Source organism: Triplophysa rosa, linkage group LG21 (assembly GCF_024868665.1).
Source record: "Triplophysa rosa linkage group LG21, Trosa_1v2, whole genome shotgun sequence".
Taxonomy (NCBI): domain Eukaryota; kingdom Metazoa; phylum Chordata; class Actinopteri; order Cypriniformes; family Nemacheilidae; genus Triplophysa; species Triplophysa rosa.
The window spans coordinates 4129336-4157154 of NC_079910.1; the positions used below are offsets into that span (position 1 = coordinate 4129336).

General features: G+C 37.7%; 3 protein-coding genes across 3 annotated transcripts in view; all 3 read right to left on the reverse strand.

Annotated features, from left to right (window-relative positions):
* Positions 1-7919: 7919 nt before the first annotated feature.
* Positions 7920-27819, reverse strand: part of hoxc10a (homeobox C10a) — a 64313-nt gene continuing 44413 nt past the window's right edge. The window contains exon 5 of the mRNA XM_057362932.1: positions 7920-8031. The gene's annotated coding sequence lies outside the window, so the exon portion shown is untranslated. The remainder of the gene's footprint in view (positions 8032-27819) is intronic.
* On the reverse strand, positions 10697-12758 carry hoxc3a (homeobox C3a). Its single transcript, XM_057319746.1, has 2 exons — positions 12596-12758; positions 10697-11106 (listed from the first exon to the last, which is right to left on the reverse strand). Exons 1-2 carry the CDS (start codon positions 12756-12758, stop codon positions 10697-10699), a joined length of 573 nt encoding a protein of 190 aa, XP_057175729.1.
* hoxc4a (homeobox C4a) lies at positions 12692-27487 on the reverse strand. Its single transcript, XM_057362933.1, has 4 exons — positions 26230-27487; positions 25352-25718; positions 13106-13275; positions 12692-12911 (listed from the first exon to the last, which is right to left on the reverse strand). The coding sequence occupies exons 1-4, from the start codon at positions 26660-26662 to the stop codon at positions 12814-12816; spliced, it is 1068 nt and encodes a 355-aa protein (XP_057218916.1). The 5' UTR covers positions 26663-27487; the 3' UTR covers positions 12692-12813.

Below are 27819 nucleotides of genomic sequence, written 5' to 3' on the forward strand. Positions count from 1 at the left end.
CATTGGATCGGTGATGGATTGGGATGACGTGCCCTCTAACTCTTGGCCAATAGCTGGACATCTCCCTCATCTGAGTGAGCGTTAATTTACCAAAGCAAGCAAGTTTAGACTACTTACTTGACCTGCTAATAAGGTCCCGTGTGCGTGCGTGCGTGTGTGTGTGTGTGTGTGTGTGTGTGTGTGTGTGTGTGTGTGTGTGTGTGTGTGTTTGTTTGTGTGCGCGCAAGTGCGCGCATGTGTGTGAAGGGGGGTCAATATAAGTAATTAATAAAGCCATAATAGTTAATCTTTTTTTTAATGTGACTTTTCCAACATCTTTATGCTGATAATTTAGCAAAAATATAGTTGCCTAAATGTTAAGGGCAATTGGAAGGTTAGCAATAAACTCTTTCATAATCCAATTTTTTAAATCTGCTTTTAGCTATCTGCTTTAGTTTTCATTTATAATTAATTTCATCACCTAAAGATTTTTTTTTCTCGAAACAGACTGGGTCGATTTTTGTGCTTAAATTGTGCATGTTTGCTGGTTTACAGAAGGCCCATATCCGAGTTTCAAATTAGCACGCGCAAAAAAATCCATGGAGAGATATTATTAGTCAGTAGTAGCTTTAGTTGACCTAAAATAAATAATAATAATAATATAAAAAAACTATTTCTTTAACCTGTGTCGTCTGTAAATGGGAAAACCACGGCCCTTTTGATTTTCAGCGGATGTTATACGGCTTTCTTAAAACTTTAAAATGACATAAGGGTTTTTAGCTCTCTTAACGCTTTAACCATATATAGCTAACACATGCATGACTTCTTTGACTAGTTAAAATTATTCAACTCACCATCTTCGTCTTATTTTAATGGTCATCGCTTTATCTGAGAAACAAGCATTCTCGACGCAATTATGACCTCATAGGCTACTTGGGAAAAAATGTAAGCTATGTTATGAATTCTAGGTCATAGGGAATCTAACCCAACAAGTAGAAACGATGTCAAAAGGGAATCATAAGGTCATTGTATGAGGAGATCTCTGAGTGATTATCTGTGCTCCAAACAGCTGTCGTCGCAGGGTCATTCGGCGGTCAAATGATAATCAGCAGCTGCCTCCTCTGCCATAATGAAACGCGTCAAATAATAAAAAAGCTCTGCAAGATACTTTTAATTCTTATTTTTTTTAAATCGATAATATGATTATAGACTAAATTCGATAGATATAGCTGTTTCATGAATCAAATATCCACGCAGGTTATAATATAATTCAAAGTAATTTAAAGAGGGATGAACATTTTCTTTAAAAAATGCAAGATAACCCGAAAATGTGCTTATCTGTTTCAGAAATATATAAAAAAACTTCACTGTATATTTTTTATCTGGTGTTTGTGAAAAGCCCTGCATGCAAAGTTTATGTGTTTATTTGATGTAGCCTTTTTTAATCCTTATTGTTAACCTTTAGTGGCTTAATAAAAATATTATTGGGTCAATAGATTAATAGCATTGGTTCGGATAAAAAAATAGAAAATCAACATAGACCACTCTCTGTCATCGTAGTCATCTTTAAACCATATTTAACATATTATAGTATTTATCTGGCAGATACTTTAATACAAAGTGACACTGGGCATATTGGTTACTTTTTAATTGTTTTTCTATTTAAGTATGCAATCGCTGACATTGATCAATGCGCTGGTTCTCGCTACTTTTTTGTGTGTCGTGCATATTAAGTTAAAAGTTCAACTTTGACACACAACTCATCACTGTTTTACTTATTATAAAAAACCTTGGGCAATATGGTGAGTTTGTGTTTAGAGAAACAACTGAAGGTTATATAATTGATGGGCAGCATGCAAATTCTACAGCTAGTGTAGTATTTGTTCTCACACACATTCCATACAGCTATTTTCTGTTATTTCCGGTTTTTAGGGGCAGCACGTGTCACGAAGGCGTGTCTCTTTCGCCTGCGCTCTTCGTTGAGCCTTTCGAGTTTTTGCAAAAACGCGATTTGTGTGGATGGCTTATTTCAATACATTGCAAATGAAAAATATATATTTTTATCAGTACCTGTGTGTATTATCCGAGATTGGAACCCCCAAGCCTGGCGTTACTTGTCACATTTAGTCTAATTTAAAAACATGGTCATTAAAATTAAAGTAATACTTATTTAGGAGTTTGTAATGAAACGAACTGGCAATATTTAAGCATAAATGGGAATTGAAAAAAAATCATATTAGGTTAATAGACTCAGCAGTCATTTGTTGTCTGCATTTAAACACACAGCCACCTGTAAAAACTACTGCCCAGTACAGGAGGAGGAGGAGGAATTTTCACTTATATGACCTATAAAGAGTTTTGCTAGGGCTCTGCAGTGATTAAAAAACAATCTCAAATAATCATCAATGTATAACTGTGCACTCCCAACCCCAGAGATCTGGTCCCAGCTGGAAGAATAAATGGAATTCTACAGGCAGCTATGCACTGAATGACGGAGTGCAATATATCCCTTCCCTCTGTACATTTGCATGGTACACTTATCCATCTTTATGTCAGCTGTGGGGTTACCCAGGGTTCACGCGCTAGCTTGTTTCTCTCCGCTCCGCTCAATAAATAAATCTCTGCTGCTCTCTGTTTACGGGCTGAATATAAATTTGTTTGCAGTCGATCGCAGGCCTGTGTGAAGGCATTAGAAATTGTATTTCTGTAATGGGTTTCAGCATGAGGTGTGGGGGGGGGTGAGGTTGGAGTTGCAGAAGTTTGGCTGCAGGGTATATAAAAAAACAGGTGTGCACTGCTTTACCTCAATAAGGTTATACACACTTTTATTGTCCAGATAAGATAAATTTGCCCTAGGCTGATTTTGCAATGGATTTAAACTGAATTTTAATGTTGTTTACTTTCGTTTTAAAAGATCAAATATTAAAGGTTTATTAGATTCCTCTTGCGCCATATGTTTGATTATTATGAACCTTGAGATGTAGCCATGTTAAACACGCCTCCATGTGTTTTCGGCATAGTTTGACCTTAGCTCGAGGTAAACAAGTTATTGCAAGCTGCCACCCTTAGTACCAAACAGCTTGTGTCCCATCAACATGCATATTTGCCCGGACAGATGACGGGGAAATAGTCTTGGCTCGTGTTTAGAGCTAGGTGAGACAATATGCATTTATTTTCTTTATTGACTGGATAGAGACCAAATAATACCAAAATCTGAGCTATTTCTGGCCACTGTCAGATACTATTTCAATGTTGGCAGCGTAGGGAAATAAAGCCTCAGTCCAAGCACAGTTGTCACCTCGGTAGCAACTGACTGTGAGCGTTCTGTCTGTGAAGTAATTACATGCATGTTCACCTCTCTGTCTCTTACCCCTATATCTGCAGGGTGATGATAAATACCAGTGTGGGAGAGGTGAGGCTTCATTATGATTTCAATGTATCACTCTTCTCAAAGGGGTCTCTCTGATAACCTGATCTCTTGTTGGTGATCCTGCCACCGTGCCAGTGGTATCACACCCACGATCGTATCATTGGCTGGTTTTGACCTCTGACCCCCGCGACAGAGCTCTGGAATGATGTAGCTGGTGTTGACTCGTGTCCCTGATTTAACCCTAAAGGTCTGTCGGGACTAATTATTTCTCATCTTTGAGCCCTGAAAATGCCAGGAGTGAGACGGTGTTGACAGATGACTGTCACCGCTGGCAGAAAGGTCATTGCTGTTAATGCAGAGCGGGCCTGTCTCAGATGATTGGTTAAGGGCTGGTAATCTATGCATTTGCGTGCACCTCTTACTTTATCACTGGGGAACACACCTCGCAGCCAAAGAGGAGCCCAGAGGAGCGGCATCCTGGTGTAGAAAGAGAGTGAGAGACAGAGGTGAAAAGGACAGACAGGGAGGCACAAAGGGAGTCGAGGTTAATTTATATTTGGTGGAGGAACAGGCTTCATGTAGCTTGCCTAATATCTGTTGGAACTGGTGTTTTTGGGAAAGATTTGTCTTGTTTGCGAAAAACTTTTGATTTTGGGAAGTCAAAGAGTGCAGATGATTTGTTATTGTGGTTTGGATGTGTCATTGTTTGCAATGCCCTTAAAGTGATAGTTTACCCAAAAATGACAATTCTGTCATCATTTACTCACCCTCTTGTCATTTTAAACCTGTTTGACTTTCTTCCTTCCACAGAACACAAAAGAAGATATTTAGAAAAATCCATTGACTTGCATTGGTTTTGTGGCCACACAATAAGTGAATAGGTACCGCCATTGTTCAGTTACCAACATTTTTCAAAATATCTTCTTTTGTGTTTTGCAGAAGAAAGTAAGTCATACAGGTTTGAAATTACAATAGGGTGATTAAATGATGACATCATTTTCATTTTTGGGTGAACTATCACTTTAACAAGTTTAACTTTTAATTTAAAAAGTATAGTAAAGCACAGTTGCCTTTAAACCGTGCTGGAAAAGAAAGTTTGGCTTCTTCCATATAATTTAAGCTTAAGAGAGTGAGCAAGACAGAAGAATAGAGTGTGATCTGATGAAGCCATTGATAATGTCAGCGGCGGTAATTGATAGATCGCTGTGCTGACAAGGTGATTGTTTAAACTTGCACTGGTGCGTTTTACTCGAGCTAAGCAAGATCACTCAGATAACAAAGCGCAACGACTGCGAACTTTTCATTACAGACAATTTGGCAGTCTTTATATTTCATAATTTGTCTGTCTTCCACAACTTCAGCGCGTTCTCTAATGAACTTCTTATTATCTTTGCCAAAGCCTTATTCCCTGGGGAATACACAACAATATGGAGCATCGCCACTTGTAACAAAACTGTTGTTTTTCCAACAGAACGGAGTACATAGTGACCAGGTGTGCGGTAATGGGATGCATCGTTGATTCTTACAGTCACACAGAGATCCCAGCAGGCGTTTGGAGAAAAAGCGCTACTGCGCCTATTCAGTGCCACAACCATGTACTTCACTTAGCGTAGTGTATGTCTGTAAAAATATGAATGCTTCCGGTCTTCACTTCCTACTTGAGCCCAGCAGGCAACAGCCCAAACAAAGTGACAATAAACCATCTGTCATACAAGCATAGACTGCTGTATCCTCTCCAAAGCCTCCGGAGCTCCTTACTGGGGGACATTAGCAGGGTTAACAGTCGGTGGGAAGAAAAGCGCTTGTCATTGCAACGCCATATGCCTCCCTTTCTCTGTACCAGAGCGATGGAACTCTCGCTTCAGATCTATAAGAAAAGAGCTATTCGGTTCTGCATAAAGATGCTGCGGATAGCAAAGCTTTATGGTTCGAAGTATTCCAGACCCGTGAAGTGAGAAGTACTTTTAATTAAATCACTGTTTAAATAAAACGTCAAAAACGTGTAATTTGATTAATCCTGAACATCAGAGTGTCTGTTATGGTAATTGTTTTGTAAGACCATCATCTGCCTATTTTATTTAATGTCACCGATCACCTTTAGCCGGAGCGTATTTAAAAAGCCATTGATCTTTATAATGCTGTGCTTTAATATGACAGTAACAGTTGTACGTGATGCAGCGAGTCAAATTGTTCAGATTGATGAGGGCTTGCAGGTGAATTATAATCCATCTACCTGAGTGATGCACGCGCTGTGTTCCATACCAGGCCGACAAATAAATAAAACCCACAAAGGTGACACCAGGAATTGATACTTAACAATCCCTCTGAGCAACTGGCAATAATAAGAGCAGTCTTGACTGAGAGGCGAACTCCCCAAGAGAGACGGAAAGAGAGCGAGAGACAGAAAGAGAGAGAAATGGCAAAGCTGGGTAGGTTAATGGAAAAGAATGGACTGGATTTGCCAAAGGTCACACATACGGAGTCAGCACCTTGTTTATGATTAGAAGAGGTCTGAGCACAGCTTGTGTTTCAGCTGCCTAATAAAATGCTTGAAATTACTATTGATTAATGCTTTGGAAAGATAACCGCGAACGTGCCGTGCCCCGATTACCTATGTAAGCATAAGGTCGGTCGGTTTAAATCCTTAATGAGTGTCTGTATGGTAAAGTGTGGTCACGGAGGCTGATCCTCTACTTTTTAATTGGTACGAAGGACCTATATTTCATGATAATATATAATGTTGTATCTTCTAATTTCTAAAATTGTAGCAGGCCATGAGATGTTTGAAGACAAATTGTGAATTTTAATGGCCAGTGGACCATCTCTTATGCAAATTGACTTTAGAATTAATTGATTAGATCCAATTTCCAGATCCTTAACTAGATTGTGGGATTACTAACTAAATCTGGAATGTGATGTATGCATGTCGTATGGCGGGTCATGTGTTGCGCCCCTTTAACTGGATTTTTTTTTCAATAATTCCCAGTATGAATTTATTGGGCGAGTACTCTGTAATCTAATTCTGTGTTGTATTGGGATGTGAAGTTGATGACCAGTGTGTTAGTGGAGTCAGTCTAGCTTAGTGCTTTAAATCAATAAAAGACCCTGTTGAAAAATAATGGGGAATTTGGAAGAACTGACCTTTAGATGAAAGAAACAGGCATGCAAAAAAGCCAATATCTTGTTATACTGCTAAAATAGTGTAGCATTATTAACTGTCGAATGTCGAGGTTAGGTTACATTGTAGTAATGATGATTTTCTCATGGGGATATTGATACTGATAGGTTAAATTAGTTGTGTATGTAAACTATGGGAAATGTCCATGATGTGCATTTCATTACGTGCGTGTGTGTGCACTTTGGTTTTCATAAAGTCACTGAATGACATCAGTCTTAGCATTTTGCAATATTTCTCAATGAAACCCAGATGTATGTGCTTGGCTAAAGCTCCATTATACAATAAAGTAGAACATTGTTTTCCACTTTATACATTCTTGCAGTAATGAAATTAAAGTATCAGTGAAAGAAACACATGACTGATCGGTGACCTTTAAGTTTTCTTCTCTCCAAGTGTTTTATAGAAATGCACTCAATATATATATATGTCATTTTGTTAGCCCATATATATATTTCATGACGAAAAAGGAACTTGGATTACATCAGGACCAGTTTTGGATCAATGCAGCTGTGTAGTGCCGTGGGTTTGCGCTGCGCACCCCGTGTGGTTTTAAATGCCTAAGAATAGGTCTTTTTATTGTGTGAGTGGCCATTGCAAGCTCTCTCATCCTCTGCGATCTTTCGCCAGGGGTCGTGTAATGCTTCTTAATGTGCTCATAAATCACTGCTGGTCAGCCCATGCACACAAGAATGTAAAGAATCCAATGCAGGCTTTATCTTTCTCTCTTTTCCCTCCTCAAATCGGTCCAGTAAATCTCTGTTCCTGAACACTCAAACTGAAGTTGCTTTGCGGCTAATTTTCTTTAAATTAATTACATGTTGCGCTAAATGAAAGATTCAGGAATGTGCTGGACTTCTTGTACTGTTCTTTTAATTCAGACCCAAACTGTTGTAGCATTAGATCTGGTTTTTTTTAGATGGTAAACGGAATTACTCCCTGGGGCCACATCAAAGGATCAAGGTTCAAGTGGTTACCAGTTAGCCCTGGTCCCCGCTGGACAGATGCGGTAACTACACCACCTGGAACCCTTTTTTCTGGATAAGTTTATATATATATATATACAAGCAACATGTACAGTATATTACTTTTCCTGCAGCTCCAGAGTGATCTGACGTGGCATTCACAGCTCAAGCGATTGCCGGTTTTTCTCACAGAATTCACTTTAAAACTGCATGCTTTTACTGGGTCCTGCACCAGCAGAGTTACTGTCATTGAGATGAATGGGAACATGGGTAGCTTTTTGCAGGTTTTACAGACCTCCTTGGGCTGCGTCATGGAAACACTGCCTGATCTGAGTAGGAAGTCCATTATAAAATGTAGGTCTGATGCTGTTTTGTGTTCCTTCTGTTTTCAGCACTTTGCTTCATAGCAGCACAGATTAGATGCTTACCGTGCGCCCTCTGAGCCTTCTTAACTGAGTTTCTCTCTTGTTATATTAATTTAGACATGCTCAGTTCTGCTTCTTGATATCTTCCTTCCTGCAGAGTTCAGTTCAAACACCTGCCTGTAATTTTCAAACAAATACAAGGATGTTGATAAGATGGCTTAGTTGAATTTGATTAGCGTTTGAGCTTCACTCCAGGATAGAAGGTTTCCTGGCATGAAGTAACCTATGTATTTACCATCTATAAATACTGCAATACTATAATAGTATAATATACTGTATATATATATGTGTGTGTGTGTACTATGTACTGTATGTACTGGTTTAACTGATTATATACCAAACTCATTACACACACACATACAAACATATACATACATATGTTTGTTTGTGTGTGTGTTATGTACATATGTATGTATATGTTTATATGCGTGTGTGTGTGTTTACATTTCATATTTTATATAAGTTCATAATTTCTATTTCAGTCATATTGCAAAGCCATATATTATGCATATAAACAGATGTTCTCTGGCAGTGCTCAAGTTTTGTATTCTTTTAAACCATGCTCATAGTCAAGGTTAGATACAGTTTAAATACAGAAAATCACTCAGCATTCCATTAAGTCGCTCTAAGGGGCCACCAGGAGGCCAGCACCTATTTTGCATATGGAACATTGCCATGTGGTGATGGATGGTAAATTCAGCAGCACATCACAGTTTCATTCTTTCTCGGCCACTCGAATAAAGATATGTTCACACGCTTAGCTGATCATTTTATCAGTAGATTTTATTATCATTTATTTCTGGTTTGAAAAAATAGCTAAAACAAAATCGAAGCTTTGTAATTTAGCCTCTCCGATTCATTACTGAATCATTTGTTCCTTTAATCAGATGGAATAAAGGGCTCTTTCCATCCTCTTGATTACAGCTGCATCGTCATCTGCATCCGGAAACAACTGGGCTGAGAATTTTAACAATTAGTCCAATGATTTATCTTGCGAATGTGTGGTAGTGCTAAAATCAGTTAGGCTACCAATTATATCGGGTCTAGATTGATTTATCCAGAAATACCGAGATTGGCCGAATCGAAATTGCTCAATTAGTTAAAATTTTAGCTGAAGGTAATATTTTTGAAACTGGAATTTTTTGCTGTTCCTTGCTTGACACGCCACGGCACCCTAATTAAACACAATTAATCAAATTGAGTCATCGCCCACCCTGCCAGGGGCGGTGCCCACAAGCGTTGCCTCTACACAGATTACGCAGCTGTAGCACAGTTCTGCTAACATGGAAGAATACACTGTCTTTTTAAGAAAGAAGAAAACCAAATCTGTTCTATCTAGTTGAGCTTCAACTCCCATATTGAAGAAGGATGTGTTGGAAGGTTGGAAGAGAAGTGCTCTGCCTGTCATTACGCCCAGCGGGTTGAGCGCTTGTGAAGCTGCTCGGGAGAGAGAGAGAGAAAGAGAGCGGCTTGTCTAAATGATTAATGTTGTGAGGTTGGTAGGCGGGGGCGGAGGAAGGCATATATGTAAGGATATCTTTTAAGAATATAAAGTACAGTATTGCTTAATGCAGAAAGCATCAAAGTAAAAACTAGCGATTCAATTTTCAGGCAAATTAAGATTCACTCCTAGTTGTTGTTATGTTAACCTAAGGTTGCTTTTACCAAACCAGTATAGAATGATAACAATGAGACAATCATTTACATGCACAACATTCACCTTTATTGACTAACAAGAGAGATTCAATCAACCACAACCACCGTTCAGTTTTGAATCGCATGCTTTCAATCAGATATGGATCACTTATACAGTTCACTTATCGATTAAAGGTGGTAAAACTAGAATACATTCTTAAAATTACATTCCAGCTTCTGCACATAAATGTAATGAATACACAGATAAAAAAACAAGACAATACACATCATAAATGCAAGGACACTGTACATTCTGACATTGACGTATTATTGTGAAATAGCAGATTAGTCTTGTTGTGTTGTTGGAGTGATTATCTCATTTGTCAGTTCAACAACCAGCATAAATTCAGATTCAATTGAACCGTACATTCAAAATCATACAACAACGGCAGTTCCACCTTAAGAAGACGTGTGAGGTCAAACTCAAGAGTCATCAGAGCGTCATTAATAGACGAAGAGTGAAATTCGACATGGTTTGGATATTTAAACATTTCTGGCCATTAAAATCAACAGAATTCTCTTAAAATAAACTTCAGTGCATGCCCTGGGAAAAATGGCATGTCATTTTGGGAATAATAAAAAATATGTTGGGCACTTACAGAAGTCGAGAGAATTTTTACCCCATGTTAATGTCCATTGCTTTTTGAAAATCATATTTTCTGTGCCCAGGAGATAGAGAGCTTGCATCCATGTGCAATAAACCTCAAAGCTTTGTAGAGATATTACTAAAGCAGTTTATGCACAATGGAAACTGTTTTGCCATGTACAGGCTGAAAATTTGTTACAGAATGAACTTGGCAAAGTGACTCTTTCAAGTTAACTTATCTTCTAGATCAGGAATCAATCCTGACGTTCCTTCAATGTGATGTATATTGAGCAGAATAACCAGTGACACAACAGGTATGTGTGTGGTGATGTAAGAGTTTGGAATTTTACTGCTCATAAAGACCTTATGATGTCAGAGGACATTCATTATTGTGTGATAATTAAGTACTGAAGTAGGACCATCTGTCTGGAGGTAAGGCTTTACCCAAGACAGGTACAGTTGACGTCTGAAAGCAGAAGAAAGTCTCTAGCTGTCTAAGTTTCACCAGTTCACACAGTTTATGACAGACATTGGTGGTTTCTCAAACGGGTTCTGGAAATCTAATGGTACTGAAGCATTCATTGTGGTGCCACTAATCGCAGAGAGCTGGTTTCCAGTGTCCATGTAAGAGTATGAGAACTTCGCCTTTTGCTTTTCCTTGTGGTCTTTCTTGTACTTCATGCGACGATTTTGGAACCAGATTTTAATCTGGCGGTCACTGAGCTTTAGTAGTGCAGCCATTTCAAGCCTCCGTGGGCGACACAGGTACGCGCTGAAATGAAACTCCTTCTCCAGCTCCAGTAGCTGAGAGGAGGTGAAGGACGCACGTGGGCGTTTACTGTTAGAACAAGTGCCATCCCATAGTTCTCTCTTTGAGGAACCTTCTACACCTCTGCTGTACCTGGAATCACCTGAAACATCCAGATAGAAGACACATGATATTCATCAGACACGGATTGAGTAAATGATCTCAACTGCTAAGGCTCTGAGCAGAACTCTCTTAAAGGGACAGTTTACCCGAAAATAAAAGTCTGTCATCATTTATTCACCCTTATGTGGCTCAAAACCTGTACATGACTCTGTTGAACACAAAAGAAGATGGTTAGAGAAACGTCTCAGTGCTGTGGTTGGCTATAAAATGGAAGTCAATGGGGTTCTACAGTATGTTATTTGAGGTAACGGCAATCTTCAAAATATCTTCTTTTGTGTTCTGCAGACACAAGATATTTCGAATGACATGAGGGTGAGTAAATGATGACAGAATTTAAATGTTTGGGTGAACCATTCCCTTTAATAGGCTTTAGATAGAAATGAAATGGAAACGGCATAACATCATCACAAATGTCTTTCCATTGTCAACTGGAGAAAATGTAGCATGACATCGTTGTATATGCTGAGCTGCAAGTTTAACCCCCCCCATGATAAATCAGTGTACTGAGAATACAGCACTGTCTGTGGGAAGACCATGTTGGTAGACTAATCACTGAGTTAATTATCCATTTCCTATGATTGGTACTGTGGTTGGATTCCTAATGATTTGTGTGCAGATTATTTTTCATCCATTGTCCTAAATATCAACAAAAGTTCTTTAAGGAGACACTTGAATTATATATATATATATATGGTCAAATAGTTGTATTACTGTACATATAAGCCCGGGTTAAATCTCACACACTGATATGTGCCATGTCAGTATTTTCCCACTGATATTATTTGCATTAGATGCAATTATTCACAGCATAATTCTTGTGTTTTAGAAAACTTGTTCTCTTATGTGCATGTAAGAATGTGGTTTGTGCTAAAGCAAGGGAAGCAGTCTTATCTGTGTGACCCAGAAAAGCTTAGCCTACGACAATATTCAATTGACTATTGCAGTCCCCTTTTTTTATTATTTCTCTCTTTAGTAAAAGTTTAAACTTAATTAAGTTCAGAGAACAACTGTCTCCAAAAATATTACTTTTTTAGAAGTTCTTGTCATTTTCTTTTTGTGTACATTTTTCTCTTATAAAAATGTACTTATATATTATCGACATCTTTTCACATAGTAAAACATATTTTTTTTATAGCTTGATCAAAAAGCAGCATTGTTTTAGACTGTGTAGGAAGACACATTTTACTTGTTTTGCAATAAAAGGATGTCTACATTACATTAAAATTTTGCCTATAATTTCAGAGTCATCTATTTAGGGGGAAGCAAAATCATTGATAATTGATTAATAACTGTGCTTCCCATTGATGTCAGTCATTGACATAAGTGACAAATCACATTGACTTACAACCAAATCTTACACAGCTGTTATTCATTATCGACCAAAATATGACTGACTGATCAGATTAAGTGGGTATTTCTAAGTCATTCAAATCAATATATCTCATTTACTCCAAAGCATTTTATCTCACCTGATTCCCTGACTTTAATGGATCTTAAGTTTATGCCTGGTTGTCTCATCCAAGGGTAAAACATCTCGGTTGAAGAGCAGAAAGTTGACACATTGTTCTTCTTGTCTCTTTCCGTAGTGTTGTCCATAAAAGGGTCTCCGTCCGCCCGGTCCACGCAATTCATCTGTGGTGTTTCGTTCGCGCGACGGCTGACATCAAAGGCGGAAATGGAACACCGGCTATGTGAGAGTTGTTTGAAGTTCCACATACGGCCTCCATACTGTGTAGTTGCATGCTTGTCTGCTTCGCCAGGTTGTGTGCTTGCAGAACAGCTGTCCTGCATAACACAATGGGAGAAATGTTGCTCCATATAACAAAGATGAGATTTACTGATGCATATCTTATGCAAGAATGCATTGTTAACGTACGGTTCGTGAAAATAACGTTTGTGCATTTTTCTGTATTCTTCTAATCACTCGGACCGGATAATTGATCACACAAGGTGTAAGAAAGACATAAAAGTACACTCACTCGCGTCTTTAATTGTTTGCCAACAAAGATAAACAAGGTGGTCACGTGAGGCCCTCCTCCAATAGCCTCGCGCACTCACTGCTCGAGTTGCAAAGTGCGTGAAAGCGACCGAACGAGGAGTGCGTTTTCCTCCGCATTCTTCAACTCTTTTGCTATTTCGTGCGACTTTCCTGCGGACAAACGAAAAGAAGTGAGCTGGTTACAGAGATGAGTCCGTGTTGACAGAGTTCAGAGAGCAGATAGGTGGGAGGGAGAGGCAGAGAGAAAGAGAGATCTATTTGGACAGAAAGAAAAGACGTGCATGTCAGGGATCGAGTCTCTTTAGATCTTTCCTCAGTGGATTGCAAAATGCAGACTTCATTTTTTTTTACTGTATATCATATTTTAGTGTGAGCGATTGAAACCTTAAAACTTTTCTGTCCTCGTGTGGTAGGTGGACTATTTTAAAGTAATTGACTTATTTACCTTATTTAAATAAGTATTGGTGTAACGCTTTACAGTTTTAACCGCAGCATAAATGTTTCGTGTACCTTTCCTGTTTTTTTAATCTTTCATTTATTTCGTAAACAGACTCGACGATGTGTTAGCTTTGTCTAATACATGTCAGCAAAAGTCCATACCATTTTCTTACGTTTACGTATAGGCTAACGTTATAGCGTACGTTTACTTTCGTCACTGATGTTATTAAAATGAAAATAAAGATGATATGTGAAAGTACAACACATACGTGAATCAATCCAAAAGGGACGATTGTTGTGCACTTTATTGACGTGTTGTGAGATTTCGGTTCATCTTGACATAAAGGAAATGACATCAGTAGAATTAATGGGTGTGGTCAAACAAAGAGGTTTGATCGTTACTGTACTGACAATGCACGTTGAAATAAAATCTCAATCGAACGTCTTATCGTGTAAAGATAAAACGAGCTTTTCTTCATTGGTTCATTGGCAGCGACAAGACCACAGCTTATGAAACCCTCGGGTAGCCAAAGAAATGTTTTTCAGTCATCCTCTGTTAGAAAAGCTTCGTCTATTATTCAAATCAACGTCTAGATGAACAAAGAACATAAGCAGCCCGAATATGGATTAAACGGGGAAATTTAGGGCAGTTGCATGGGCTTTGGGAACTTGTTGAAGTCTGCTAACTTGTTGTTTTAAAGCAATTTTAAATACTTAATAAATTTATTACAAAAACAAGAAGCTTTGTATCCACGACAGAATAAGCCTTTGTCTTAAGCTTTGTGATGTCATAGAGCTGATGGAAGGATGATGCTCATGCTGAATATTCAGCACGCATAATAAACAGACATAACAAGGATTACATTTTGTCATGAAATTAAAACAGTTGCTTATTTGTAACATTATCTAAGAAATACTTAATTTTCCCATACTAAAGGGCGACGAAATCCTGCTGGAAATCGGTAACATAATGGCCCTTTGCACATTGAAAGCTTTGAAAAGCGCCACAAACGCTTGTCTCAAACTTGTGATTAATTGTGCGCAGGGACTGAAAAGCCAAGGACTAGTCCACTTTCATTAACTCTCCACAGTGCCTGGTTTGAGCATTTGCTAACACACTCAATTCTGTCATCGACATTTCTAACGTTATTTCAAAGACAATAGGTAATAGTCTAAACGACTTTATTTTATTTTATGCAGAAATAGTTTTGTTGAATACATGTTTATAATAACACGGAACCCTATAAGCATGCATAGGTGACTTCAGTAGACTGTTTGAATTGTATTAATATCATCTCGCACACTTGTACAAAATACCAGTTTATGCACAGCCCCAAAAAGCTTTACAAATACTTTCTTTTTGTTTCTAAACGGCAATTAAAAGGCTTGTTTTTCTTTTTAAAATTTGCCCACGCGTTTCAACGCGTCATACCGGACGGCTAATATTCTATTTATTAAAGAAGAATATCAAGAAGCCACGGGGCTATCCTCTTCGGTTGTACGCCTAAAATCAATCTTTTTTTAACAACGATTTGTTATTTTGAGTTCAGTAAATTGCTGTCACAAGCCTTGTCAAATAGAAGCATTCACTATGCATATTACAAGTCCAGATTCTGCCGAGCTGCTGCGCCATTAACATGAAATATTACTGCACCGAGTGTGCAGGGAATACAAGTGAACTCGTATATCCGTAGATGAGATATTCAATAAATGCTGTTTATTGAATTTGCAATTATTGATAATTGTGTTTATTTATTTATTTTATTTGTTTGTTTGTTTATTCTAAACAAGTAAAACAACAACAATTTTTTTTGTATACAGTCCAAATAAAATCCAACTTTTGAACGTTGCCTGCGTGATCTTGGGATTTTTCTAATTAAGGAAGGTTTGTTGCCTTGTCTCATGCCGCTGGGTCCATTCACTAAATCTGAAAAGGAATCTTTGATGTAGTGGCTCAGCAAGACCATAACTCAGCGCCTCCACCGGTACACTACAATTCTCAGTGAACTCTGTTTGAACCACATTGCTAGCAATAAATCATTTTTCTTTCTCTCACAAAAGCGCGCCGGTCGCTCTGGGTGTCAACCCTTTTATAATTCCTCCCTGCCTTCTGCGCTCTTGTGGTTGCTGACACAAACAGCTGCATAAAACATCGATAAAACATCACTTTAGCCATTCCATGCAAAGAGAGCCTCTCTAGAGGATACAAACGAGAAAAGGGGAAAGGTTGGAAATAACATAGAAATGAAACAAATGCAACACGGGATGTATGAGCAACTCTACGGCGTTGCCCTGTTGCCTATACAGCAAGTCCAAGGGGTTATGACATAACCAAAAATATTTGGTGATAGATTAAACCTCAATCACTATCTAATGAGAATTGCTATGTAGAGCCAAATTGATATTGAAACTCCGTATTGGTAAGAGTATTATTGTTTTCTTTCAGTTTGTTCTTATGTATATTAAACTCCATAAGTACCGTGACACTTTGTATTTCATAAAAGCATATTCGTTTTATTATTTCTGTGCAGGCCAGCGACATTTCGTCAATAAACATTAATAATATACTATTTATTTTTGTATTTATAGGGGAATTGGGCAGGGAAAGATTTTAATGTGTTGTATTTGGTGCTAGCCTGAAGCTAAATAAAATGGCTGAACTTTAAAAGATTTCTTAAGTTTTCCTTAAGCATGACCTGTAATTTGTTATCGGTTTTACAGCTCTTAGTTCAGTTTTTAATTATTCCTAATTTTTTGTACCCCTTTCATACTGTCGAGTGGACCGTGGTACCATGCACTGTCCAGTGAAGCCAACGAACCCATCACGTCAGTTTTGTGGAAAAAAAACATATTAGGGCCTATTAAAATATGAATAGAATTTACAGATTGAAGATTGTTTAGAGTTGACAGTTTAAACTGTTTGAAGTATAAACTGCGTGAAACCCATAAAAAACCCATGATGTCAAGGGTCAATTGGACAGTAGAATAAAATTAGCCTAATTTAATCCTTAAGTTTTATTTTTTTTAAGGAATGTGAATTGCAATTACGGTTTGATTTTTGAGGAAACTAACCACAAATGTTACTCCTGCAGTAGGTCTTTGTATGTAGAAAAAGCGTTGATTTACAATAAACGAATGGTTGTTTTTAAAGCCATTGGAGTTTGTTTTCCTTGTTTCTTTAGAGCTAAAGTTGTTCAACGGCATTCTCACATAGTGATGGCCAAAAAGTCTTTATTTGCTGTAACCCATTAAAATGTAACATGTTTCAGAATACAAATAATATTCTGTGGCAGTAAAAGCTTATTTCACCCACTCGCCTTATTGTACGAATTGTAGCATATAAATGCCATTTCTCTATAGAGAAGATAACATTAATCATTAGGACGCAGCAGCGCGTCTAGTGACCTCCTCATGACCGCATATGTTTAGACACATTGCAGACACCCCGGAGGACTGGACAAAAGCCTCAATACACAATTCTACATCTATACCGTGACAGTGGGAACTTCTCAGTTGCAGCTAGAGAATTTTTCTTTTATACTTTAAGGGTATGTCAACCAATGTGACATGAATAGTGGGAACCGGTGTTAGTGGTCACAATGCGAAGTTGTCACAAGTTTTTAAGTAAAAAGTCGGCATTTGTATAATGAAGTTTTTTTTCTGAGCAATAAATGTTCACACTGATCTAACGGGAATTGTTAAATGTGTATGAAATCGTACAATGTGACTCATATAAAACGTAGGATTATTAGAACAAAGGAAGCCCCTCCCTTAAACCTTAACGTCACTGGAGCGAAATCAGAATGAGATTGTACGAATAATTTCGATTTGCCGTGAGATTGTGTTGCAATTTAGCATATTTTTTGTAGCCAAAATTTTAGGCTGTGCCTATACAGAACATGACTTTCAAAAAACACCTACATTGGGAAATATGGAGTCTTCAGGACGCATTGAGTTTATACTTAAATATAAAAATTAAATATACACACACCAAATATTTATATATTTACTTTTCGTTGAACTTTGTAAACCGGATAAGCTTCAAAAGATCACGTTTCCCAGTGTCTTCTTGGTATCATCACTTCTATCAGCATTTAGCTTCTTTATAGCACATTTTTGTATTGTTGTGAATTATAAACACATCCTTAAACACAGTTTGTAAGAGCGTCTCATGAGATATGGACCAGTAAGAGATTTTACAGATCTTCCGAGATACTTTCATTTGTTGCAAACTGTCAGGGGAGTTATAATTTTGTGTGTTAGGGCTAAATGAGGACACACTAAGATAGGTCCAGCTCTTACATTAGCTTCCCAACCAATTTAGTTGTACTTATCTTGAACGAGAGAGAAAAAGCACTTTAAACACCAGATGTTCACAGGTGGCCCTTCATACATCGACCTTTCTCAGTTTCAGTACAAATTACCCTGTCTCACAACTTTTAGTTTGCCACAAAAAACGCAAGATGGGATATTAGTTCATACTAATAAAAACAATACGTGCATTGCATCTTTAACTGCGATGCAATCCTTGTTGAACTGCAGGTTTTGTGTTAATGGGTGTAAAAGATATTCTGCTGTTCTGTGAACTTCTCTCCTTGTTTCCTAGCAACCTGGACCAATCACAAGATCACTCATCTCCTTCGTTAGAAACTTCTCTCTTATCGGTTTGGTAATCCAGTAATCTTTTTCAGTAAAATGTTTCTGTGTTTCCGATATCGTAATCAAGATTAATAATTTATTTAATAACGTTAGCACATCAGCATGCAATCGCTCATAGACGTTTTAGGTCCAGATGTGCTCAACTTCAGTCCAGTTTGTCTAATAAAAAAAACTAAAATACAATATCTTACTATTAAAATTACCCTACACACTTCCACATTGTGTGCTGTGGTAGGCCTAATTGAAACAGATTGATCGCGTTTGCAAAAATTAACATAATAAGAAATAAACCTTAGAAACGAATATAAGAATCTTTTTAGAATGACGGACTGTTTTCCAAAAGTAATTAATTCAAAATCCCAATTGCGTAAACGATAAAAATCGCCGTATAAATCGTTCTCCGGGATTGTATAAGACACCTGCAGGACAACCGCAAAATTACAACTATAGGCTAATTTTAAAACAGTTCATGTTTAGCTTTTTTCACTTTTTTGTGCAGTACACAATGCACTTTAAAATGTCTTATTTATATTTAAATATATTTCAGACAACTGTATTAAATATAATTACATCGGTTCGGAAATAAATAAATAAACATTTCACGGAATTTGATGGTCACGGAATTGGTACAATCACCAAAATAAGTGACATGATTGTTGACGAAAAACAATAAAACCTGTTTAAATATTATGTTCAATTCGTTAGAATTTACATTATTAAACTGACAAAAATATTGAATCTTGTATAATGTAACACATTTGAAACATATGCTTCCATCACTCACATCATGTTTACAGTTTATTAAATAATATTTCATGGCGGTGGATATGTTATATTAACGACAAATTGTCTTTGCATGCTGAAAAAAGGAGAAACATGTCAAGACGTCTCTTGTCATCCAATGCCATATTTTTCCTTTTCCACAACCTCATCTTCTTCGTTTCTGACACCCAACGGCGCTCTTATACTGCAATGTTGTGTAGCGTAGCTGTTACCTTCATCACTTTGGGGGGTAAATATGATTGGTGAATGTCCCTAAAGCGCAGCTTCCATCTCCCTGTTGTGCATTCCGCAATACTCATGGCAACACAGTGAACTTTGTTTTAAGTATCCTTGTCATTACATGATCAGTCACAGTGTCTCAGTGGTCTTCATATCTCCACATCTCAAACTTATATCCTCGAAACAATCCAAAGGCACCCCAAATGAGCGATGATAGTTTGTCATTTGTTTGGCGTGTAATTGTAACATTACCCAAAAGACCATAATGAAGTTGACGATGACATTACAGAAAAACAGAAACAGCGACTCTTAAGTAGCAAGCGTGTTTGTGGTGAATCCATGTTGAAACTTAACAAAAGCAACGAGCGTTCATTATTTAGCAGGTATAAAGAACGCCCTTAAAGTTTAGATTCAACGTTATCGCTGAATAAATCCAAATATTTTAAATCTGAGAACAGTCTGGGGTGTGTCCTGGTTTTCTGCATTGCCAAACTTATTTTTTTCTTATCAGTAGCCTATAATATGTGACAAATATTTATTCGCAAACGCACTTGGTATTTTTATGTCGTAGTTCCATCGCTCGGTCCGCTTTAGTTTGGGTAGCCATTAGGCATAGCTTTTGGGGGTCATATTGAGTTTAAAGGTTAAAGGGCAAAACATCCGAACAAAGATTATAGAGATTGTTGAACCCAAAGAGGAGACTCTTCCTTGCTCATGCTTTTTGTTTTTCGTAAAATATGAAATAACATATTGAAAAAAAGCTAATGTTAAATACATGATTATATTGACACATTACATATATATGTACGAAAGTGATATGTTGTCCAGTTCACGAGTCAAGCTGTCGAATTTCTGGAAAAATACACAGTGACCCCGAATTCAACTCTGCGCGTTTTAAGTCGTTTACCACGGCTCAGTTTACACAGAGGTCCTCAGAACAATGCTAAGAACTGAAACCTTTCATCACTAACTTAATAGCTTTGAGAAGACACTTATCTTACAAAAAGGTTGACAAAATGCATTTTCGAATTGAAAGGCAAAATGAGAATGTGTGAGTACTTCATAGCATACTTCACACTACTAATAGTTCCATTTTATGATAAGAAAATTCAATTGTTCTGATGAGTTTTTTATTTATTTTTTAAAGATAAATAGTTTAACATGGTTGCATATACTTAATCTTTCAGACAAACCACGAACTCTGCTTCGGGCCTTTAAGATGTGCTTTGTGGATGCATAATCTTCCAAATCAAATTACAGTTTAAGATGTTTAAATAATGTACCATAATTACAAAAATTACAACAGGTATCCGGATGGGCAAAATCATCAAGAAAAATATTTGCTTAAGCTTAATTCAACACTGTATAGGGATTTAAACTAATTGTTTAAAAAATGGCGTAGGTTCCAAATACATTTTTGTAAATCCTAATGTTTTAAGTGCGAAGAGTCGAACTCCAAACATTGCCTCTTCCAGTAACGAATGCCTGTGACATCTGCATTTGTCTTCTGAACTCAGGTCATGGGATTTTAAAACTGTCTGCAAAAATTTGTGGCAAGATGCACAAATAAGAGACTGTGTATGTAATAGTTCAACAATGTTATTCTAATTTAAACAACTGTAGCATTTGTTTTTAAACATGCAATGTTTGCATCATGTCCTCAATGTTAGGAGATGATGTGGAACAAAGGCCCTTGGTGTGAAACCACTCGTTGGACAATAACATAAGGTACATGTCTCCCTTTCGCCACAGTTTACTGTAGAAGCCACTGACACCATCGAAATTTTAATGCAACGTGCACAATGCAAAACGAATGCAAATAATAACGTGGCACTAAACAAAACTTGCGGTATTGAAACTAGTTTAATATGTATTGTGTATATTCTCAAATAGCAAACTAAAATAGACATATTAATGATTTTTCGACCCTTGTTGTGTTTAATACCAAAACGTATATGAACAAATCAATTATTTTGATAGAGCTTGTGATAAATGAGCGCCTTAATTTCTGCAGACAGGTGACGATCTTCCTTCTTGTTCTCTTCTTTTTCCTTGTCGGCAGGTACAAAGCTTTAGAGCAAGCGTTGTGCAGTATGCCATTCATAACTTGTATCAGACGTGGCAAACCTTCAATCATTCAGTTGATTTATAGAAATGTCCACCTCCCTATACGGTACAGTTCACTACAGTGTGGATGTATAAAGAGTACCTGTTTACAGAGTATCAAATTTCCATAAGGGACACAATTATGAGTGATAAATGGATATAATCATGAGCTATTGTAATCTCAGAGTCATTGATGTTTCTGATTACTGTTTAGATTTTTTTACAGTAGTTTTCTCACTTTGAAGCTGTTTGCCCTGACAGGTATTTTACTGTTTACCTTCTGTTTTATAGCCAACATCGTCTTTAAATAATGTACGATAGATCGTTACAAAGAGCGTGATTTGCAACTTTACCTAGAAACATGACTTAGCGCAACAGCTGGCGCCATGTTGTTCACCCTGAATAAATTAAGTTATGGGGATAAATCTGTCCTCTTACGCTAACATATGTTTTGTGCAGTAAACCAATTCTCTCATAACTGTTTTCAAATGTTTTTGATCAACTGTAAGGTATAGCCTACCAACCATCTACCAAAGATCAATGCCAACCTTGGCATTTCTTAAATATTCGAGCATATTTTCTGTCTAGGTTTTTAACAACAAATGATTTGACTTCATTTTAAATAGTTTACATTTCTGTTTTCATCTTTTTGATGTTTGGATTTGGCATCATTTTTACGTTTGAATTTAGCAACTAAACAAAAATTATGTGTCAGCGTAACATCAGCAGAACACCGAGCAGGTGTTCCTAAAGAGACCTCCTTTCTCATGTCCCAAAACTATGAGCCTAAAGTTTACCAAGGAAAGGCATTTATATTTCAACGTGAACATTTCGGGGGGAAATATTATGCAGGATCTTACTTTTTTTAAACGGTCAGGCATAGCCTAAAACTGTACTTTATAGTTAGATTTAAATTAATTCAACAATTTAATTCAGTATAGAAATATTATTTATCATGAGATAATCAACCTGACTGGAGTGGAATTACTACTTAACATATGCTTCACTGTTTACTGCGTTGTGGACGACTAAATGCTTAATTCCGTTTACATATGGCAAAAATTATATGAACGTTTATTGGCTGGCAAGTAGCACGCAGTGCGATGACGTGCTGTGTGTCTTGTGTATTCTGAATTCTAAATTAGCGGTATACTGTTTGTACCTGTTTGTCTAAAAAAATTATACTCGCCTTAAAAACTGACTACGACTTATGGGTAGAAGTTACATTACCAACATTAAAAAAACCCCGATGTAAGTTAAAAGTAAGTTATTTCAAACGTATTTCTACAGAAGACATTATGGAGTTTACCGATCTCCGACGATGCGAAGGAACACAGCAAAAAACACATAAGGGTGTCCCTCTTCTATGGCACATCAACATAACCAAAACTCGCAATGAAAACAGGAGCACCGGTGGAACCCCAGCAATGTGAGGGTGCACACAGAAGGTACACGTTAGGAGAGCTAGTGGGGTCACAGGGTGGGAAAGGTCGGCCGAAATGAAATGAAACTAATGGGACAGAAAATGTGTCCCCAAATTGAACTCGACTTTTCTCAGTTGCCACGAACTTCAATAAAGTATCTTTTCAGTCCCGCGACATGGAGGCGACAGCATATCGAAAGAGACCGCCGGGACGCTATACGATTTAGGCATGCACATTCATTTTTCTCCGCTGTTCAGTCACACAATGGTCTCTGGGTGCTCTGCACCTACTCTTTTCAAGTGCCTTTCCAAAGTCATGGCCAAGCTTAGGTGATGGCCATTGCCTTTCTTCCCATTTGGGTTTGGACAAACTATCCGCTGAAACATATTTTGAAGTGACTCTTTTGTGCACAATTTAGTGGCTTTACAACTTAATACATTAGAAATACAATTCACTATTGCTGCTGGACTTGATTGATGGTCTAAAATGACTCACTCCTTTGTGGCTCTCAGCCCCCCACTTAGCAAGCCGTTGTGTAATCTTCATTCAAGTCAGGCCGATTTACAATTAATCAAACACATTCCTTATTTTCTGTACATCTTTTTATGTTGAATTTGTATCAAGGGAGAATTACAAATATTTTTCTCTATTTTGTATACATTTAGAAATTAGAATAAAAAGAAAAAAACGTCACAATATGACGATTAAAACAGGTTTGCATGTGGGATCGAATGTCATTTAGACCAAACATTCACAATAGAGCGTCCCCTCCATGTCACATTATAACTAGCAGGGCCACAGTGAGCAGATTATGGACCATCTAGCTCCTTATATCTGATATGGCGATGACGTTGCTTTCAACAGGATCTAGCGCCACTTTTAAAAAAATAACAATATGACAAAGTATGAACGAGAACTTTCAGGTGCACACAGGTACCTGTAGAGCATTTCTCTTTGTAAACATTTTAACTGAACAATAAATCAGAATTACGAAAATATTTTAACTATTTTCTTTCGTCTCTTTCTGGTTGTTGACACGTTTTTGCAGCTTTGTTTGGTATGACAGTGTATTGCAATTTGTGCCAGACTGCAACTGAATCTAGCAAGATTGATTAGATTTCCCTTTACATAATAACGAATTACACAACCTATTATGAAAATCGTCATTAATTTAAAAAGTAATTAAAACTCAGCATGACCATCATAACATTTTTGAATACTTCATTAACCCCCCCCAAAAATGCTAGAAATAGGGCCTGTCTCAAGTTACATTTTACTTTTGTTTACTCCTTAAATGGTTTAACATATTTACACGTATTTAATGTTTTCGATAAATGTTTGGTTTAGCTATTAAACACGATTGTTTGGAGTCTATTATCAGCGTTTTGAGAATTAGTTCATTAGTTACGAGCATGGTAAAGTTGAAATTGCAGGATGAAAAAATAGAAAGAAATAGAAGCAGTGGATCTGTGGATAATTTCTTCAATACTGAAATTGATTTTTAGGGGCATTTGGAGCCATGTTGAAATCAGTAACGAACAGGAAGCCATCCTCCGGAATGAAGAGCGATAAGGTCCCTGCTGAAAAGGCCTGAATTACGTGCCACGTTGATCGAATGCGCGAGAAAGTGAAGGGTGCACAGCCTCCACTAATTGTGCTCTGATATGAGAGACGGCGTTGGAGAGACCACAAATAAAGACAAAAAAAAATTAATAACAGAGAATGTTTTAAAATAATCCCTGGACAAACCATTGATGTACGTTTTGCTTTTAAATATAGCTAGAGGTTTTACGTTTGGGCCTACACATTCCGACTACCAAAATGAAAGTCTCTGCATCCCGTGTTGAAATTGATATAGAAAACGAGTGGATGTTTACGCGCGGATATTTTACTTAAATTGCCATTAATAAAATTCACCTGAGTCTAGGTAAAACTAATAGACACGTACGTTTTATTGACCACTATAATTAGCACAAATACACTAAACTGGTTTTATTGCATCTTACAACAATCTGCTGTTAATAGCCTAAACACAACGCCATCACAACAAAACTAAATGAAAATGTAAAATATTAACCTTTCCATACGACAGATAACTCACAGCATGATTTACTTTATAAATAAAACAAAGACGTTTAAGATCTATCGATATCCACGATAGTGTTTTTCATTTACAGTACAAAAAAAACGTATCACCTCCTTCGGGTGAGAAATAAATAGATAAGTTGTGCACTTCACCTTGGCAAATGGGCAAAAGAAAGGCCCACAAAAAACACTTAAATTAATATCCATAACCTGCTTCGGCCAAAATATTTCTCCTGAGAAAAAAAAAGAAAAAACAAACAAACAAACAAACAAACAAAAATATTCTATTGATTCCGCTTTAGATAAATTAAACCCTGTTTCGCGTTAGAAAAATCATCCATAGGTATTCTCAGTAATCCATGCTATATAACATGCATTTTATATAACTGTGGACTTAAAGGAACCCCCTTTACTCACATGATACCTACGAAAACAAAATATATTATATTTTATAAATAGTCAGTCATTTTGATCTTTCCTTCTCTCTCTCCTTCAAATAGTTCTCTTATAACCTTGTAATATCCTCGCCACGCTCGGTTCCGGAGAGATCCTCGGAGGCTGACATGGTGTTGGTGGAGGAAGCTGCCGCCACAACGCCAGCCGTCGAGCTTGTGTTGGACCCGGAGGAAATTCCCGTCGAAGACGTGGATCTGACTTTGGTGTTTGGCAGCCTATGGTCTTTTTTCCACTTCATCCTGCGGTTCTGAAACCAAATTTTGATTTGCCTCTCCGAGAGGACCAAGGAATGAGCGATCTCGATACGTCTTCGCCTCGTTAAGTAGCGATTATAGTGGAATTCCTTCTCCAATTCTAAGACTTGCTGGCGAGTGTAAGCAGTTCTAGACCGCTTGGGTTCCGCTCCATTGTAATTAGGGTTCACTGGATAGAGGAGAAGGAAAGGGAAAGAAAGACAGAAAGAATAGAAAAGAAGCAGCGAGGGAAGGATAGGGTAAACAAGCGTGTCTTTAACTGAGAAATGGTGGCGACAGAGCGGGATGAGGCTGGGTTAAAGATATCTAAAACTTATGCAGCTTTCTGTATTAAGGCTAAAATCACTTTGCACTCAGCAATGAATTATTAATGCAACATTTTAAAGCTTAGTTTTTCTCTGGTCCCAGATCTCCCTCACTCTCTCACACTCATAACAAGAGAAGCCACATGGTGATACGACTGCCCAGAGTATACCTCGGCTATAAAATTTATGGTGGGTGTAATTACCAATGCCTAGTCGTAAATCCGCCTCAATTGTGCCATTTCAATGGCTTCTATCCTATCGTAGCAGAGGCTGGCCAAGGGATGAGTGTAAAAGGAGTGAGGCAGACGGAGAGAGAGAGTTAGGATGAGGGGCGAGCTTTATAGTGCTTAATAGAAATACGCTCAAGTTGCCTACCGGTGCTGATGTGAATTTTCTTCATCCATGGGTACACTACTGGTTGTTTGGCAGAAGCTGAGCTGTTGGGATGCTCCGGAGTGGCTTGATTGCAGGCGGAGGATGCAGCCGGAGGGGTAGCAGGAGACAAGGGTAACGGCGGGGGCTCACATGAGGCAGACTGCCCTTTCCCGAGCAGGTGCCCCGCGTGAGGCAGTCCATGTCCTCTTTGAGTATCAGGTTCAGGGATGCTTGCACAGTTATACTGTCGCTCCTGGTAGCTCGCCCGCGGAGGGTATAACTCCTGGTGGTGATTCTGGTAGCCACTGTCCCTTGCACGGCTGTAATATTCTGGGCTATGTTCGGGAATGTAGCTATTTTGCGAATATTCCTCGCAAGGAGGAAATTTCGGATCGATGTAGTTAGAGTCCATCAAATACGAGCTCATGATCATTAATTTCTGGAGTGGAAAATAATTTTTCTAGCTTTGTCGTTTTTCTGCTCCATAAAGCCCTCCTACTAGCGAGCAACCCTGTAAAGTTACTTTTACCACGTGATATAATGGCCCAATGGCATAGGACGATGTAGTCCCCGGATAAGGAACCAGGGCTTTCGCAAATATACCTTCAATTTTCCGCCATTGTGCGCGAAGTCTCTCTCTCTCTCTCTCTGTCTCTCTCTCTCTCTCTCTCTCTCTCTCTCTCTCCCCCTCTCCTTTATCCACCCCCTCCCTCTCTCACGCAAACACACAATGGGCAAATACTCTCGAAACATGCCACATCAGCTTAGGCTGTTTTAAAATGAACTTGTGCTGTTTTATGGGTTTACCACAAGCGTTTAAACAATTACATTATTGTTAAATAATTACAAACATTTGTATTATTAATAACTGGTCAAATATTTTACAGCAATTGCTAATAATAATAATAAAAAAAACATTATCCAGTGCTATTTTTACTACGTTTTCTTACTGCATGTTACTTAACAGGCAGATTAATATAGGCTATTTGCATATTAGTTTTATTTTAGAACGGGAGAACATGTAATGACAGCACAAAGCAAACATTTCAAGTCCATGGGACTATGTTTCACTTGTCTTTTTATCGCTGCTATTTGTCTGTAATTAGTGTTGGAGCCAAGCAAACGACACTATAAATTGTTTATAGGCTATAAAGTCTTGAAATCAATCGTTTACAACGTTTGTAAGCGCACAGGATTTTATGCGAAGTCACGTGCGTCGGATTTAGACGAATACAAACCCAACTTGACTTTCGTGGCTTATAAGTCACCCATGTATTCCTGTAGAGACGTATTTGCGATTTTGATGTTTTGAACACAAATTCGGTTCTACAGGGTACATATAGACGACTACAGACAGGTCTCTTTTCAGATGTAAGATTAAAGACAAAATCCAATTTAAAATAAAGTGAGTAAGTTTAAACTAATGTTGACTGTCCTCTTTGCCATCCCGAATTGGACTAACGCATTTATTTCCAAAGTAATTTAGATCTGTCATTAATATTTAAAACCTATAATCGCCAAAAGAAACCAATTTATTATGTCACTACAGGTTTGTTGAACTGTTCCCCGCTATAGTCTTATTTATAATGC

Coding starts and splice junctions, on each gene's coding strand:
- hoxc3a (XM_057319746.1), bottom strand. CDS start 12,758: ATGAATTGCGTGGACCGGGCGGACGGAGACCCTTTTATGGACAACACT. Junction 11,107..12,595: donor CATTAAAGTCAGGGAATCAG/GTGAGATAAAAT, acceptor TGGATGTTTCAG/GTGATTCCAGGTACAGCAGA.
- hoxc4a (XM_057362933.1), bottom strand. CDS start 26,662: ATGATCATGAGCTCGTATTTGATGGACTCTAACTACATCGATCCGAAA. Junction 25,719..26,229: donor GAAAATTCACATCAGCACCG/GTAGGCAACTTG, acceptor TCCTCTATCCAG/TGAACCCTAATTACAATGGA. Junction 12,912..13,105: donor GCAAACAATTAAAGACGCGA/GTGAGTGTACTT, acceptor TGTGTTATGCAG/GACAGCTGTTCTGCAAGCAC.